This window comes from Labeo rohita, chromosome 25 (genome assembly GCF_022985175.1).
Source record: "Labeo rohita strain BAU-BD-2019 chromosome 25, IGBB_LRoh.1.0, whole genome shotgun sequence".
NCBI classification, from domain to species: domain Eukaryota; kingdom Metazoa; phylum Chordata; class Actinopteri; order Cypriniformes; family Cyprinidae; genus Labeo; species Labeo rohita.
In genome coordinates, this window is record NC_066893.1 from 4,607,079 (window position 1) to 4,623,269 (window position 16,191).

Below are 16,191 nucleotides of genomic sequence, written 5' to 3' on the forward strand. Positions count from 1 at the left end.
CTGTTTTTAGCCGGCTAGCTCAGAGAACTCTGAGCTTCTTGTACAGCTGGGCCTTTGGTTTTGGCTGGAAGCATGCATAAACAGTGCCACTGACCATGCAAGATGGTGTTTTCCCTGTTACTGCCGTCCTAAATCCACGAAGCATAAAAATAACCTCCACAAGACACAAGTGCACTGGCCTGCAGACTACTTATGCAAAAATGAAACTGTGTTTTAGGGCTGAGTTGTTTCCATTCAGGGTAGCCAATGTTCGAAAGCTGTGCCAGAAATTCCAGTACCGTCCTGAGTCGGCCGCAAACGACAAGGGACAAAGTTCACATCCCGCTCTGGGTCGGGTTCACAGATGTTCTCAACAGCAAGTTTGAGAAAGCACTTGTTCAGGAGCAAAGCATTAAGATGTTTTCTCCGTGGATCACTATTTGAATGCAACGCGGACGATGTCAATAGCAACTATCGGCGTGAGAAAACGATGTGTTTAGTGCTTTGTGTTCATTGGATTTTAAATGGCACGTTGGTACAGTGGGTGCCTTGTTAAAAGCATTTGCGTTCACAGAAGCGGCTCCAGGAAAGAAGGACTAAAGTAAATAGAAAAGAGGCAAAGAGTGTGCTTTGGAGAAAGTGGGAGTGACTTGAGTTGGCAGAGAGAAGCACGTCTTAAAGACTTCCAGATGTGGGGCTGGTTGGCAGATGATAGAGAAGAGCTTTTGTAGCGAACCGACTATGAATTACTTTGAAAAGTGAACGTACTCCCACCATCAGTTACAATAGAGCCAAGAAGTCAACCTTGTTTACTTCCTTAAAGGGGTCCTATTATGCTCTTTTATAAAGTCTTCATTTTGTTTTGGGGGTGTAGTAGAACACGCTCTCATGCTTGGTGGTTCGAAAAACGCATTTTTCTTCACATAATTTACATTATTACAATGCCTTTCTCCCCAGCCTGGCACAGATGTCTCGAATAGTTCTGGGTTTGATGAAGGCCCGCCTTCCGAAAAACGAAATGTGTTGTGATTGGCAAACAGCTTAGACAGTGTTTCAGTACTGCCACGCCCCTTAAAAAAGCAGGTCTGTGTACAACTGTTAGCGCAAGCTAGATTAAAGTGATTCTTACGTTTTAAATATAGACATTTTCCTACAAAAATGCATGGATTTGCTACAGGAGGACTTTATTGACCCCACCGGAGCCGTGTGAGGCACTTTTTATTATGGATAGATGCACTTCATTGGACTTGTTTTGGACTGATGAGAAGAAACACCTGTCTATGCCGTTCCAAAGCTTGGGAGTGCCAGGACAATTTTTAATATAACTCCGATTACATTCGTCTGAAAGAAGGAAGTCATATACACCTAGGATGCATTGAGGGTGAGTAAATAATATGCTACAGTAGTGTTGGGTCCTGCGAGATCGCCGATACATGATATTATCATGCTCATTTATTCAATTATTTACATACTTAGTTTCATTTCCTGAAACCAGCTTCAGCATAAGGCTAAAACATCCTAATTTAACATGACAACAAAATGCTTACATTTCCATAGTTATTCAAAAGCAGCTACAGAAAACGAGCAAAGAACATCATCACTAATTAGCCTAGCCTAGTCTAGTGCATTTTAAAAAACACTCGCGTTATAGGTGAAGCTATCTACACTGTATGATGAATAAATCTTTTACCACACACTGCATACGTCTACGGCGTGGCTCCAACACGGCCACCGGAGATGATCGCGGTCACTCTAGTCAATGCTTGTGTTTATACCCGCACGGCGGCTCGTTGAAGCATTCCAAAAGTGGCTCTCCATGCTGCATTGCTAAAGTTAGGCTAATCCTCCACCTCATCTCTACCCACCCCTCAACTATTTGAATTTCCGTAGGGGGATTTATTTTAATGATATTCTAATGGGCCGTGTTGTGACATCATTGCATGTGGAAAACAAACGTTGTAGTCCAAAGGAGCTGTTCATTGTAGTTCTTGAAAAGGGATTTTTAAAAAACAAAATATCTTATTTTGGAATGGACTTTGAGATTTGTAACTTTATAGATCTTTTTTATGCCCAAACATAAGGGGTGTAACGATACATGTATTCGTACCGAACCATCACGGTACGGGCATCTCGGTTCGGTGCATGAGGCCTTACAACGAATACAGGCAATTCACCCTCAATCCAGAAGGGGGCGCCCGCAGTAATGCAACTCTGTTTGTTAACCGCCGACGGAAGAACAGCGAATGCCGTGAGTTGCGCACATGAAAACAAAGACCACTAGACAGTGATCATGTGCTGATTCTGATTCTTTCTGTCACAAAACTGAACTGAAACTCAGCAAATATAGGCTACGTTACGTCTCGCACAGTTTTTTCCCTTGTCTATCAGTTAACTAAATTAAATATATTTCAAGTATTTATTCCCTGTGCTGTAAATTTTATAACCTATATATGACATTAATTTGATATAATATTTAGTATTTTTACATGTAGGTAGAAAAAAATTGCAATTTGTACTACTGTCTGTTTAAAATAAATGAAATCTAGCATAGTAGATTTTTTTTTTCTGTTGTACCGAAATCCTATCGAACCGTGACCCTCGAATCGAGGTACGTACTGAACCATGACATCTGTGTACTGTTACACCCCTACCAAACATACACACCACACTGACTAAAATGCAAAAAGTGAAAAAGCATAGTCATAAACGATTAAACGTTATTAAATGACTGAAATTGTAACAAAGAACTTTATTTCATCCCTCGGGAACTAATTTGACTGTGGGAAAAGTCTCTGTATGACAAGTAGGGTTAAAAATGAAAAGGACTTGATGATGTCAGCAGAGAAGGGAATTTGTTTCAAAGGCGAGGCAAGTTTTGACACCATGCTAAATATTGGCAGTCTTCTGCTTGACTCAAAAACAAACATCATATTACTGAAGTAAACTGGTTCTGGATGGCATCTTGTGACTTTGAAGTTAAAATATCAAAAGAAACCATGCAAACTTATAAGAAAAGTGTACAGATCACTGCTGTTCAAAAGACATTCTCAGACAGCCAACAAAAGCAGGTCATGAATAATCTGTTTGCGGGACGCTTTGCGTAATCAATTACATTCTGAGTCACGGTTGAAATCATCAATGAGCAACATTTAAGGTGTTTCAGATTCAATCTCCTGCATTTGACGGAGGAAACGCAGTGGATCAGATATGCCCATTCATCAACAATAATGGCACGCAAGGGTTTTGTGAAGTGCACGCGCAGCACTTTGTTAACACGGCCGTCCTGAAAGCGCATTGATCCACTGGGTCGTCTTTATGGACCGACCTCATTTGATGCTCGCATGGCATCCCAGAGAAAGCGAGCTGTGTAAGGATTATGCAGAGCTGAGATCCTCACTCGTCGTGCCAAAACAGCTTTTTGCTGGCGTAGTCTAAATATTGCACCCACACTCCTCTGATCTTCTAATAAAGTCTTTCCACTGCCTCAGTACTGTCATGGAAGTCGTTTTAATGTCAGTAGCTGGACTTTGAACTATATTTTATGCACTTATTCATTCTGTAGCCGAAATCAGTTTGCATATTAGGTTATGTGTACACGACAACGTACTAAAAACAGAAACATTTTTTCTTTGCATTTTTGAAAAGTTTCACATATAGATGAAAACATTATCAAAGTGCTGTATTATCATGCCAGGCCAGTAGTTGGCGATGTCATTTAGTACAAAAACACTACGCGCCTAAACACGTAATACGCATACACGACTTCACATGACTTCATTTTCACAAATTTGCATTTTTTTTTAGTGTATACGGAGACTATATTATCAGTTTTCAAAAGTTTACATTGCTAGTCCCCCAAAATGCTGTTTTTGTGTAAATGAACGACCAAAACAATTTCCCATTTTTAGCTGAAAACGGTGTCGTGTAAATGCCTTTCAATTGCTTCAACTCAAACATTTGTATAGAAATGTTTGAGAATTGATTTAATTTGTAATTCAATTTTAAAAGCACAACAACATAACTAAAACTTTCAAAAATTAAAAATGAAAACAGAACATTTAAAAACTTAATTGAGTTCAAATTATTATTAAAATCTAAGTAAAATTCAAAATATACCATACTATACTATTATATTTAAAATATTTTTAATTTTAGTTGGGTAACTTGAGGTAACATTTCTCATTTTAATTAAGTTGAAGTATTAAAATAAGCAAAATTAAATAAACAAACTAAAAGGTAAAACCATACAGACATACTAAAAATAATACTACTAATAATGAAGCTTATAAATTTAAATGATAAAAACACTTTTTATTACTGAAACTTCAAAATTAAAACAGACCATATAAAAATTAAACTGAATTTAAAATATTATCAAAATTTGTAAAAGCATATCAGTGATACTACAATATTAAAATATTTCAGCTAGTTGCCAATGAGTAGTTGCCAATAGTTTGAGTATTAAAATCATCATAACAAAATAAGTTCTACATATATATATATATATACATAGAATTTTATGTTTTCTGTTTTATACATATATACAGTAGTCACCATCTGAAGTGGATCAAAAAAGCTCCGCAAAGTTGTCCTAAGATAAGAACGGGTATTGTTTTGGTTTTAGGACAACTTTGATAAAATGTTCTGATCCACTTCAAATGTTGACTACTGTATATATATATATATATATATGTGTGTGTGTGTGTGTGTATATATATATATATATATATATATATATATATATGTATATATAAAATGGAAAAACAACAAAATTACTTTTTTAAAAAATTGTAAAATTAAAATGAAAAAAAATATATATAAAATTTAAATAAAATTCAAATTATTACTAATAACTATATATATATATATATATATATATATATAAATGTATATGTATAAAATAAAATATATATATATATAACATATATAAAACGTGTGTGTGTGTGTGTGTGTGTGTGTGTGATATTAAGAGCTTTTTGTTTTAAAAGAGCTTTTTTAAAACAATATAAATATACAACACAACAAAATGTACTAAAACTTAAAATTACAATGAAAACAGAACATAAAAAATCATTTAAATTCATAATAGTCTATCAATGATATTAAAGCAGCTTATTATATTGCCAATAGTTGAATATTAAAATAATTGAAACTAAATAATCTAAAAAAGAAAAACCATATAGACATATTAAAAAATTAATAAATGACACAAATTACTATAAATATAGAGTAAATTACATGAAAACAGAAAATATAAATAATAAAATAAAACAAAATTACTAAAACTTTAAAATTACAATGACAGCAGAAAATATAAATATTAAATTAAATTCAAAATATTAACAAAATAATAGTATTATCAATGATATTAAAAGAGCTTGTTAAAAATGTCGTCTAACATTTCTCATTTAATTTAATTGAAGTTGAAGTGTTAAAAAAGCAAAACTAAATTAATACAGACATATATTTTGAAATCTTTTGATATATATTTATATATATTTTCATATGGTTTACATTTTCATTTTTTAGTAAAATGTTTTAGTATTTTTGTGTTTTGGTGTTTTTTAGTACATTTATTTTATTTTATAGTTTTAGTTTTAGTTCACCATAATACCCCGTTTCACCTTAAACTCTCATACAGCAAATATTAAAACAATACCTACTATTATTATTATTAGTTTTATATACACTTTATTTTAAAGGCCAGTTCTCACTATTAACTACAGTTTCTTATTATCAAGCATATTACTAGCATATACTTTTTTAAGCAAACAAACCTACAATTTTCAGTAAATATGTCATCAAATAAGTAAAAAATCTAGTATATGTTTTATGCATATCAAAACTCTCATGTTAAGCTCCAATATAAGATTATATTGGAAACATTACTCATGAATGTCTTTACGACAGAGCCAACAGATATTATGAGTAATGATGACGAAAGCAGGCCAGTGATACATCAGAACCACATGTTTTTTTACATGTAGTTTGTTTTCTTTCCCTGGTCAGTCGGTTAAGATCGCTTTGCTCAAAAGAGGAAATGAAGCGCTTGTGAATGTTTGTGAAAACCTCATGCTAGATGCTGGTAAACCACAGACAAATCAAAATGAAAATGCAACCTAGATGATGCAGAAGTTGGCAGCGAGGGGTAATTCTCACAGCTGGAGAAGAGGAAGCGTATAATGACCTGTTACAGGCCGAATGACGCGATCGACCTGTGATTTCTGGAAAATTGGTTTTCATCTTTGAGAACAAACACCAAGACGATTAATAAGGAAAGTGATCAACATTTGTGTGGGTTTACCAACAGATCACAGATTCAGTATTTTAGGATTCTAATACAAATCATTCACACCAAATTGTGATTTTGTAACATCATGCCAGTATTTTACCAACATATCATGCACAACTAGTTAGTGATTTGTCATTATCAACCAGTGTGACAGGGATTTTTATAAGGATGTGGATGTATGAAGTCATTTCCCCTTATGTTCACGCACATGAGAATAACCACAGGTGTACATGATAATTACTGACGTTCCACTAATGTTTCACAACCACAATACTTACTGTCAACAAGTTATATATAGTTAAACCAGCTTAAACCCAACAAAATCATTATTATTATTAAATATTTTTTAATTATATAGTTATCACTTCTTTAGATAGAAGATATAGTTAGATATTTTACTGATATTCATATATTTTTAAGTGTCCAAATCAGTGTTGTTTTAGCACAGTGTTATTTACTTGATATGAATTAGCTGAAATAAAATAAGCTGTTTTAGTATAATTGATATGCTATTATACATTTTGATAATATTTTGAATTAAATTTGTATATGTTCTCTTCATTTTCATTTTTTAGAAATATTGTTATTTTTATTATTATTATTATTATTTTTATTTTTAAAATATGTCTGTATGGTTTTACTTTTTAGTTTGTTTATTTAGGTTTACATTTTTTAGTTAATATTTATAATTTTTATATTTTATCTTTTCATTTTAAAGTTTTAGTATTTTTTGTATGTGTTTTTGTTAATATTTTGAATTTTTATATTTTATCTTTTCATTTTATTTTTAAAGTTTTACTATTTTTTGTGTGTGTTTTATTAACATTTTGAATTTTTATATTTTATCTTTTTATTTCAATTTTAAAGTTTTAGTAATTCTGTTATTTTTATATTTTATTTTATTTTATTTTTTAAATATGTCTGTATGGTTTTACTTTTTCGCTTGTTTATTTAGGTTTACTTTTTACTTTTAGTTAATATTTTGAATTTTTATATTTTATGTTTTAATATTAACGTTTTTGCATTTTTTTTGTATGTGTTTTTGTTAATATTTTGAATTTTTATATTTTATCTTTTCATTTTATTTTTACAGTTTTACAATTTTACAGTTTTAGTATTTTATGTGTTTTGTAAATATTTTACATTTTCTGTTTTTATTGTAGTTTTAATGCTTCAGTAATTTTGTTGTGGTTCTGTCATTTTATTGTTATTTTTTAAGCATGTCTATATGGTTTTACTCTTTAGTGTATTTAGTTTTAGTTATTTCTATACTTTAAATTAAAATGAGAAATGTTGTTTTGGCAACAAAAAATAAGTTGTTTTAATAGCATTGATTTACTGTTATAAATTAATCATATTTTAAATTAGATTTTTACATGTTCTGTTTTTATTTTAATTTCAGTTAAAGTTTTAGAAATGTTGTTTTTGTGATTTTTATTATTTTTTATATTTTGAATTTGATTCTGTTTTCATTTTCATTTCAGTTAGAGAAGTATAGCTTCTATTAATTTTTAGTTATTTTAGTACTTCTTAAACTGAAATTAAATAAATGTTCATTTTTAATAGGTTTCAATTTTATAATAAATACAATTTTATTTCTGTTTCTTCTTCTTCTTCTTTTGATACTGCTTTAATTTTAGTTATCATTAAGCATAATCCAAATACAATTTGGGTAAACTGTGTTGCCACTTTCCTCTAAAGTGATTTACACTACACATACGGTCCCCTTGAAGCATCTTGAGGTGTCATGCCTAAGTGCACAATGGTGACGGATGAACCCTTGTGTGGTTTCAGCAACCCTTCAGCCAAATCTAACCACCAGGCCACGAGGAACTGATGAGTGAAACCGTTTAACCAACAATAACAGTAAAGTACCTACCATTGGCGTTCTTCCCACAGATGAGGTGCTCATAGTGCTGCAGGACCCCCCAGAGCTCGGCATCATTATTGATGACCCCCTCCAGCGCCTCTGCTGTCAGGACGCAGCCGGGCGTCGCGCCTTCCTTCTCCGCCATCAGTACACGCACGCCCACCTCCTCCACGAGCGCCTCCATGCACGCGGTCAGGCAGATGGCCGCGTACTCGTGAATGCGCACCGCGATGCGAGTGTCCACCATCCAGCGGAAAAACCGTCCGACGGAGAACACGAGCCCGCAGCGCGCTGACTTCCCCTTGCGCAAGAGCTCTCCAGCGCTCATGTTGTACATAGATATGGCCTTCACAGTGGCCGAGACGCAGTGATCCGCCAGCGCCCAGCTGAGCACCAGGCGGATCGCGCTTTGGACCTCGAACCTGGTGCATCTGCAGTGCATGACACTGAGCCGCTGCGCCTCTCTGGAGATGCGGATCAGCGCCCTGCGCATCAGCGTGGCCAGTCTGCGCACAGCCTCCGCGGAGAGCGAGGCGCCCTTCCCCGCGCCTTTACGCACGACCCTCCCCACGTCCTCCTCCGTCCACGGGAACTCCTCCAGCTCCGGTAAGCGTGGGCACTTGGAGAAAATGTCCTCTGGATCCTCTGGAAGAACCGTGTTCACTGTATCCCAGCTGTTGTTCCTGCTGTTCATGGAGCCGGAGTAGTACCACCAGTTCCCCCGGTGCGGGGTGTTCATGAACGCCTGCGAGTTTGACTTGGAGGACGACAGGCTGAGGGACTTACACGAGTCCCCTGCTCCATATCCAGAGTCCAGAGTAAGATCCTCCAGGGTTTTCATGTTTGAGCTGTTTGTTCCTGCCATTTCTGCTGGTTCCTGGTGTTTTTCAGTGAGGAACCAGAAAGCAGAGACTTTCCAGCTGCGCGAAACTCAAGCTGGTTCTACTGGTTCAGCTTCTCTTTGACATTCATGTAGCACTTTTACAGACTAAAAACACCTTGTGGGAGAGTTTAAAATGTCCAAGTTACATCTTCCGGAAAGAAATGTTTGGGGAAACTTGCTTACCTCACTAAAAGTCCATTCCCGTAAGAGCAGTAAAGTGCGCAGGTTTCTCCTTTACTGTTCAGTTCTTGAAAATAATAGACCGAACTGCACCGAAAGTTTAGAGAGGAAATCCATTAACAGAGTCTCGGATGGTTGAAGTCAAATTAATCCTTAAAGATGATGTAGAAAAGTACAACGATGTTCATTTCACACCACACGCCTCTTCTTACTGGAAACTCATGACTGAACTGAAAGCTGGAGGGCGAGAGACAGAGTAGAGAGGTGTTTGATTCGCGAGCGGGACGATTCGTTTGAACGACTCTTTTGAACTGATTCGCAAGCGTAAATCTCTTCACCAAACTGCATAACCTACATTAACAGACGCGACAAGGTACAATTCTCACAAACTCAAAAGTTTTTGAACTGTAAGATTTGTAATGTTTTTCTTTTTTAAAGTCTAATATGCTTACTAAGGTTGCATTTATTTGATCGAAAATACAGCAAAAGTGGTAATATTGTGAAATATGTTTACTATTTAAAATAACTGCTTTTTATTTGAATATATTTTAAAATGTAATTTATTCCTGTGATCAAAGCTGAATTTTCAGCATCATTACCCCAGTCTTTAGTGTTACATGATCCTTCAAAAATTATTCTAATATGCTGATTTGCTTTTCAGGACACATTTATTATTATTATTATTATTATTATTATTATTATTATTATTATTATTATTATTATTATTATCAATATTTAAAACAGTGAGTATACATTTCTGTTCTTTGATTAATAGAAAGATCCCACGATCAGCATTTATATATATATATATATATATATATATATATATATATATATATATATATATATATATATATATCTGTCTTTATATATATAAATGTCTTTATCACCAAATTAATTATAGAAAAAAAATAAATATATATATATATTTATATAAAAAAATATATATAATATATATATATATATATATATATATATATATATATATATATATATATATATATTTTTTTTTTTTTTTTTTTCAAAATATGTTTATTTCAGATAAATGCTGTTATCTGAACTTTCTATTTATAAAAAAATATTCTACTCAGCTGTTTTCAACATAAAAATAATACTTTAAATACTTTATTTATTTATTTATTTATTTATTTTTATTTATTTTATTTATTTATTTATTTGGAGCAGCAAATCAGCATAATAGAATGATTTCTGAAGGATCATGTGACACTGAAGACTGGAGTAATGATGCTGAAAGTTCAGCTTTGGAATGACAGGAATAAATTACATTTTAAAATACATTCAAATAGAAAACAGTTATTTTAAAATTTTACAGTATTTGCTATATACTTTGGATCAAATAAATGCAGACTTGGTGAGCAAAAGAGACTTCTTTAAAAACATTAAAAATCTTATTGTTTAAAACGTTTGACTAGTAGTCCATTACAACCAATGACGCTGTCAACTGATTTCAATTCTAGTTTTTTCTAGATTTACATGACAAATGATTAGTAGGTTATAGGCTATAGACCACACACAGATTTAAACTTAAAAACGAACTTGAGAATAAAATACTCGCGGATAAACCAATTTAGATAGAGGATATAGCTACGCTTATGTAAAAGTAAAACTAGTTTACAACTTTGATTCATACAAACCGGCGACTCGTTTTTCAAACCCGTTTATTTAGATGAACCGCCTGAGGGAACCGATTCGCTCAAATGAGTCAAACTCAGCTGCGTAAGAGACCAATCAGAAGTTAGTCACCGGGGAGCCAATCAATCAAGGCTGGGATTTCCAGGACCATAAAGTGAAGTCATGAACAGGCTATTGTTTGAGTGTTTACATATAAATCGATTATTGATTATGGATTTGTAGGTCTATTCATACTCTATACCTATTTGAAACTGAAACATTATTTCAACTTTATTGTAAACATAATATCGTTCATGTATTTGTGTCCACCTCTCTCTTACTCGTTTGTATGCCCACAACTAATTTACCAAACTAGCTAATATTCTCCCTTAGATTAAATAAACTAAAACTAATTTATCAGACTAACTAATATCCCCCCTTAGGCTGAATGAAGTTGCATTGTATTGAAATTAAGCTTAAGTAAACTTAAGAGATTTTGCGTCAAGTAACAGTGCTAATCACTGATTCTCATCTAGTCCTAAGGAATTTGCATTAATTGTGTTAGTCTGGGCGATGACATCACACACTCATTATCTTCAGCTGTGTGCGCTTCAGGCTAATGGCTGATTAAACAAGCAGGATTTGGATAAATCAAATAGAACACTTTGTATGCTTTCGTTAAGTTATTAGCGAATATCATTAGTTCAAATGCATTCAAATAGATTCATGTTTTCATGTCTATTTTTAAATATAATCTGTATTAATAACGTACCTAATGAAAGTTACAAAAAAAGTAGCCCATCTACAATTTCTCTACAAAACACGACTGATTCACTTCTCAGACAAAATGAGTTTTAGATGTAAACATAATAGTAGGATAATGCAGCTTTTATTAGTGAATAGAGAGCAAGTAGTCTATTGCAGTTATTCAATAAAGGACCAAAAGAAAAAGAAAGATAAATGAAAGAATTTACCAGAACACTGTAGACGGGTGGGGCAGGTTTATGCACTATGTCAACATTGCATAATCTGTCATGAGAAACGTCATGTTATACTGTAGCTGGAATGAGAGTGTGCTCTCAATAACTCCTTATGAGGAGGAAAAATACCTATGATAATGACTCACAACACTTACAGACCCGTTCACACTGAGAATGTTAACTGTAATTGGCGTCAACACCAAACTGACGACAACGTTCTGTTTATTGGCTCTCTAAGGCTGGGTGGACTCTGATTGATTGTGTTTGTGTCATTCATCTGCTGGAACAAAAAGTCATTCTCAATGCGATTCCAGCTTCCGTTAAGTTATAATTGTGATATGGATTTTTAAAAATTATAATAATAACTAGATGAGCAAAGTTTGAGAACAAACTTTAAGTTGGCTTGAGAAAGCCTAGCCTGAAAGTTTGAAGCAGTTGTACTAGTATGGAAGCAGCTAGCATGATTTAACACATTGCTTACATGATTTAACATGTGGTTAACATGTTTTAGCATGATTAGCTTATTGCTTGTATTTTTATAGGCTGATTACAATGTTGTTAGCATGATTAACATGATGTTATCATAATTTGCAAGTTACTAGAATGTTGTTAGCATGATTAGCCTGATTAGCATTAGCATGTTTCGCACATGATTAGCATGTTACTAGCATGTTTCTAACATGGTTAACATGTTACTAGCTTGTTGTTAACATGTTTCTAGCATGATTAGCAAAGTTGCTAGCATGTTTCTAGCATGATTAGCATGTCGCTAGCATGTTTCTGGCATGATTAGCAAGTTATTAGCATGATGTTAGCATGATTACCATGTTACTAGCATGTTGCTAGCATGTTTCTAACATGATTTGCAAGTTACTAACATGTTGTTAACATTTTTCTAGTATGATTAGCATGTAACTAGCACGTTGCTAACATGATTAGCATGTTACTAGCATGTTGTTAACATGTTTCTATTATGATTAGCATGTAACTAGCACGTTGCTAGCATGATTAGCACGTTACTAGCACGTTACTAGCATGATTACCAGGTTACTAGCATGTTGCTAGCATGATTAGCATGTTGTTACCATGTTTCTAACATGATTAGCATGTTACTAGCACGTTACTAGCATGTTTCTATCATGATTAGCATGTCGCTAGCATGTTTCTGGCATGATTAACAAGTTGCTAACATGTTTCTGGCATGATTAGCATGTTTCTGGCATGATTAGCAAGTTATTAGCATGATGTTAGCATGATTACCATGTTACTAGCATGTTGCTAACATGTTTCTAACATGATTTGCAAGTTACTAACATGTTGTTTTCATGTTTCTAGTATGATTAGCATGTAACTAGCACGTTGCTAACATGATTAGCATGTTGTTAACATGTTTCTATTATGATTAGCATGTAACTAGCACGTTGCTAGCATGATTAACACGTTACTAGCATGTTGTTAGCATGTTTTTAACATGATTAGCAAGTTACTAACATGTTGTTAGCATGTTTCTAGTATGATTAGCATGTAACTAGCACGTTGCTAGCATGATTAGCACGTTACTATCCTGTTGCTAGCATGTTTCTAACATGATTAACAAGTTACTAACATGTTGTTAGCATGTTTCTAGTATGATTAGCATGTAACTAGCATGTTGTTTACATGTTTCTATTATGATTAGCATATAACTAGCACGTTGCTAGCATGATTAGCACGTTACTAGCACGTTGCTAGCATGATTACCAAGTTACTAGCATGTTGCTAGCATGATTAGCATGTTGTTACCATGTTTCTAACATGATTAACATGTTACTAGCATTCTGTTAGCATGTTTCTAACATAATTAGCATGTTGTTAGCATGATTAGCATGTTACTAGCACGTTGCTAGCATGTTTCTAACATGATTTGCAAGTTACTAACATGTTGTTAGCATGTTTCTAGTATGATTAGCATGTAACTAGCACGTTGCTAACATGATTAGCATGTTACTAGCATGTTGTTAACATGTTTCTATTATGATTAGCATGTAACTAGCACGTTGCTAGCATGATTAACACGTTACTAGCATGTTGTTAGCATGTTTCTAACATGATTAACAAGTTACTAACATGTTGTTAGCATGTTTCTAGTATGATTAGCATGTAACTAGCACGTTGCTAGCATGATTAGCACGTTACTATCCTGTCGCTAGCATGTTTCTAACATGATTAACAAGTTACTAACATGGTGTTAGCATGTTTCTAGTATGATTAGCATGTAACTAGCATGTTGTTTACATGTTTCTATTATGATTAGTATGTAACTAGCACGTTGCTAGCATGATTAGCACGTTACTGGCACGTTGCTAGCATGATTACCAAGTTACTAGCATGTTGCTAGCATGATTAGCATGTTGTTACCATGTTTCTAACATGATTAGCATGTTACTAGCATTCTGTTAGCATGTTTCTAACATAATTAGCATGTTGTTAGCATGATTAGCATGTTACTAGCACGTTGCTAGCATGTTTCTATCATGATTAGCTTTCTCAAGCCAACTTAATTAAACATGTAGCTATCGGCATTAGTGTGAGCAATATATAAACAGTGTTGGGGGTAACACATTACAAGTAACGCAAGTTACGTAATATTATTACTTTTTCCAAAGTGCCTAAACATGCCTAAATTTATCTCACTTACAAAAAACAGATTCAGTATTCCTCAAAATGAATAAAAACAGTGAAATTCAACTCAGAATTTGACGCAATCCTGCAATAATTAAATATGTTACAAAATACAATATCCTTTATGCATTTAATCCCATTTTATTAACCAATGTTTTTGCTGCCGACCTTTGATGATCCAATTCAGCCATAGTAATAAGCAAAAATTACTCAATATAATCTAACATTTGTTTTCCCTTTTTCCTGAAGAGTTTCTCTCAAACCCTGAGGCTTTTACATTTGCCAAAAACAGAACTTTTTATATTAAAAACAAAACAAGCAAGCCCTGGCCAGATTTAAAAAGTAACGCAAAAGTAAAGTAACGCATTACTTTCCATAAAAAGTAACTAACTAATGTAATTAGTTGCTTTTTTAGGGAGTAACTCAATATTGCAATGCATTACTTTTAAAAGTAACTTTCCCCAACACTGTACATAAAGATATATAAAGATATAATATATAATTATGGAAAATTAACCATGGTTTTACTACAAATAAAACCAAAAATAAACATGGTTGCAATAGTTAGACTACGGTAACCACAAATTAACCATGGTTTTGCTACACTAACCATAGTTTAACCATGGTATTTGTAGTAAAACTGTGGTTACACATGTGGTAATCAATATGCCAAAAATACATGGTTAACACTTTTCCAATCCACCTTATTTTTCAATGTTTTTCTGGTAATGTGTTAGACGTCCGGTTCATAACCCACCATAGGGAAATAACGAGAAGAATATCGAAGTGCAGTAAACGGTAAAACAGTTTGCACTACAAACCAGTGTGTTCATAATTAAGATAATACATTAAAATAATATGGTAAGACAGCTGGAAGTAGATGAGACTGGAAGCCAGACACAAAAAAATTACAAATGGCTGCACCCACTCTTACGGGAAAAGTAAGGTGGATAGTAAAACTATGGTTAATTTTCATAAGGGGTCATTTAGATAAGTGTGAACGAGCATAATTCTCATTTCAAAAATATGATGTTGATTCACAACACCCACAGTAAGATTATACACCAATACTGGACCCATAATCTCACTCTGAATCATTACCAAAGACCTATTTTTAGGTTCATGAATCAGAGTTTGACTGTTCTCCTTGCCTCATGTTCAGTCTTGTGTAATGCAGTCGTTATGTAAAGTGTACTTAAGCTATGTTTATTAAAAGAAGAATGTGCAGTCAAAAATATATGGTCAGTGCATTTGATACGACTTTTAAAGTGCAGTTTTCACTGACTGACCTTGAACATCTGGTTTGCATAATGAATTGCAGATGCTGTACTTGCAAGTACACGGGCTCCCTCTAGTGATTGTAAACTGTAATGCATAACATTTAGAAACGGTTGAATTTGATCCAAAACGACATAGAGTTCACTGATTATTCGCCATATGCTCTGCCTCCCTGGTGAAAAAACCAGCATATGCTGGTTAGGTAGGTTTTGATGCTGGTTTAAGATGGTCCTTTGCTGGTTTATGCTGGTCCTTGACCAGCAACCTGACCAGCAAAAACCAGCAAAGGACCAGCTTAAACCAGCAAAGGACCAGCTTAAACCAGCAAAGGACCAGCTTAAACCAGCATCAAAACCTACCTAACCAGCATATGCTGTTTTTTTCACCAGGGCTGTCGAGTTAAAAAAGGTAAATAAAACAAACGTACTCGAGATGC

The 16,191-nt window shown here is 33.8% G+C and overlaps 1 protein-coding gene across 1 annotated transcript in view; it reads right to left on the bottom strand.

Moving 5' to 3' along the window:
* The window catches only part of abtb2b (ankyrin repeat and BTB (POZ) domain containing 2b), a 60,056-nt gene extending 50,605 nt beyond the window's left edge, over positions 1 to 9,451 (bottom strand). Inside the window, exon 1 of the mRNA XM_051100120.1 lies at positions 8,151 to 9,451. Coding sequence (XP_050956077.1) covers positions 8,151 to 9,006 — 856 coding nt within the window. The 5' untranslated portion in view covers positions 9,007 to 9,451. The remainder of the gene's footprint in view (positions 1 to 8,150) is intronic.
* Positions 9,452 to 16,191: the final 6,740 nt, after the last annotated feature.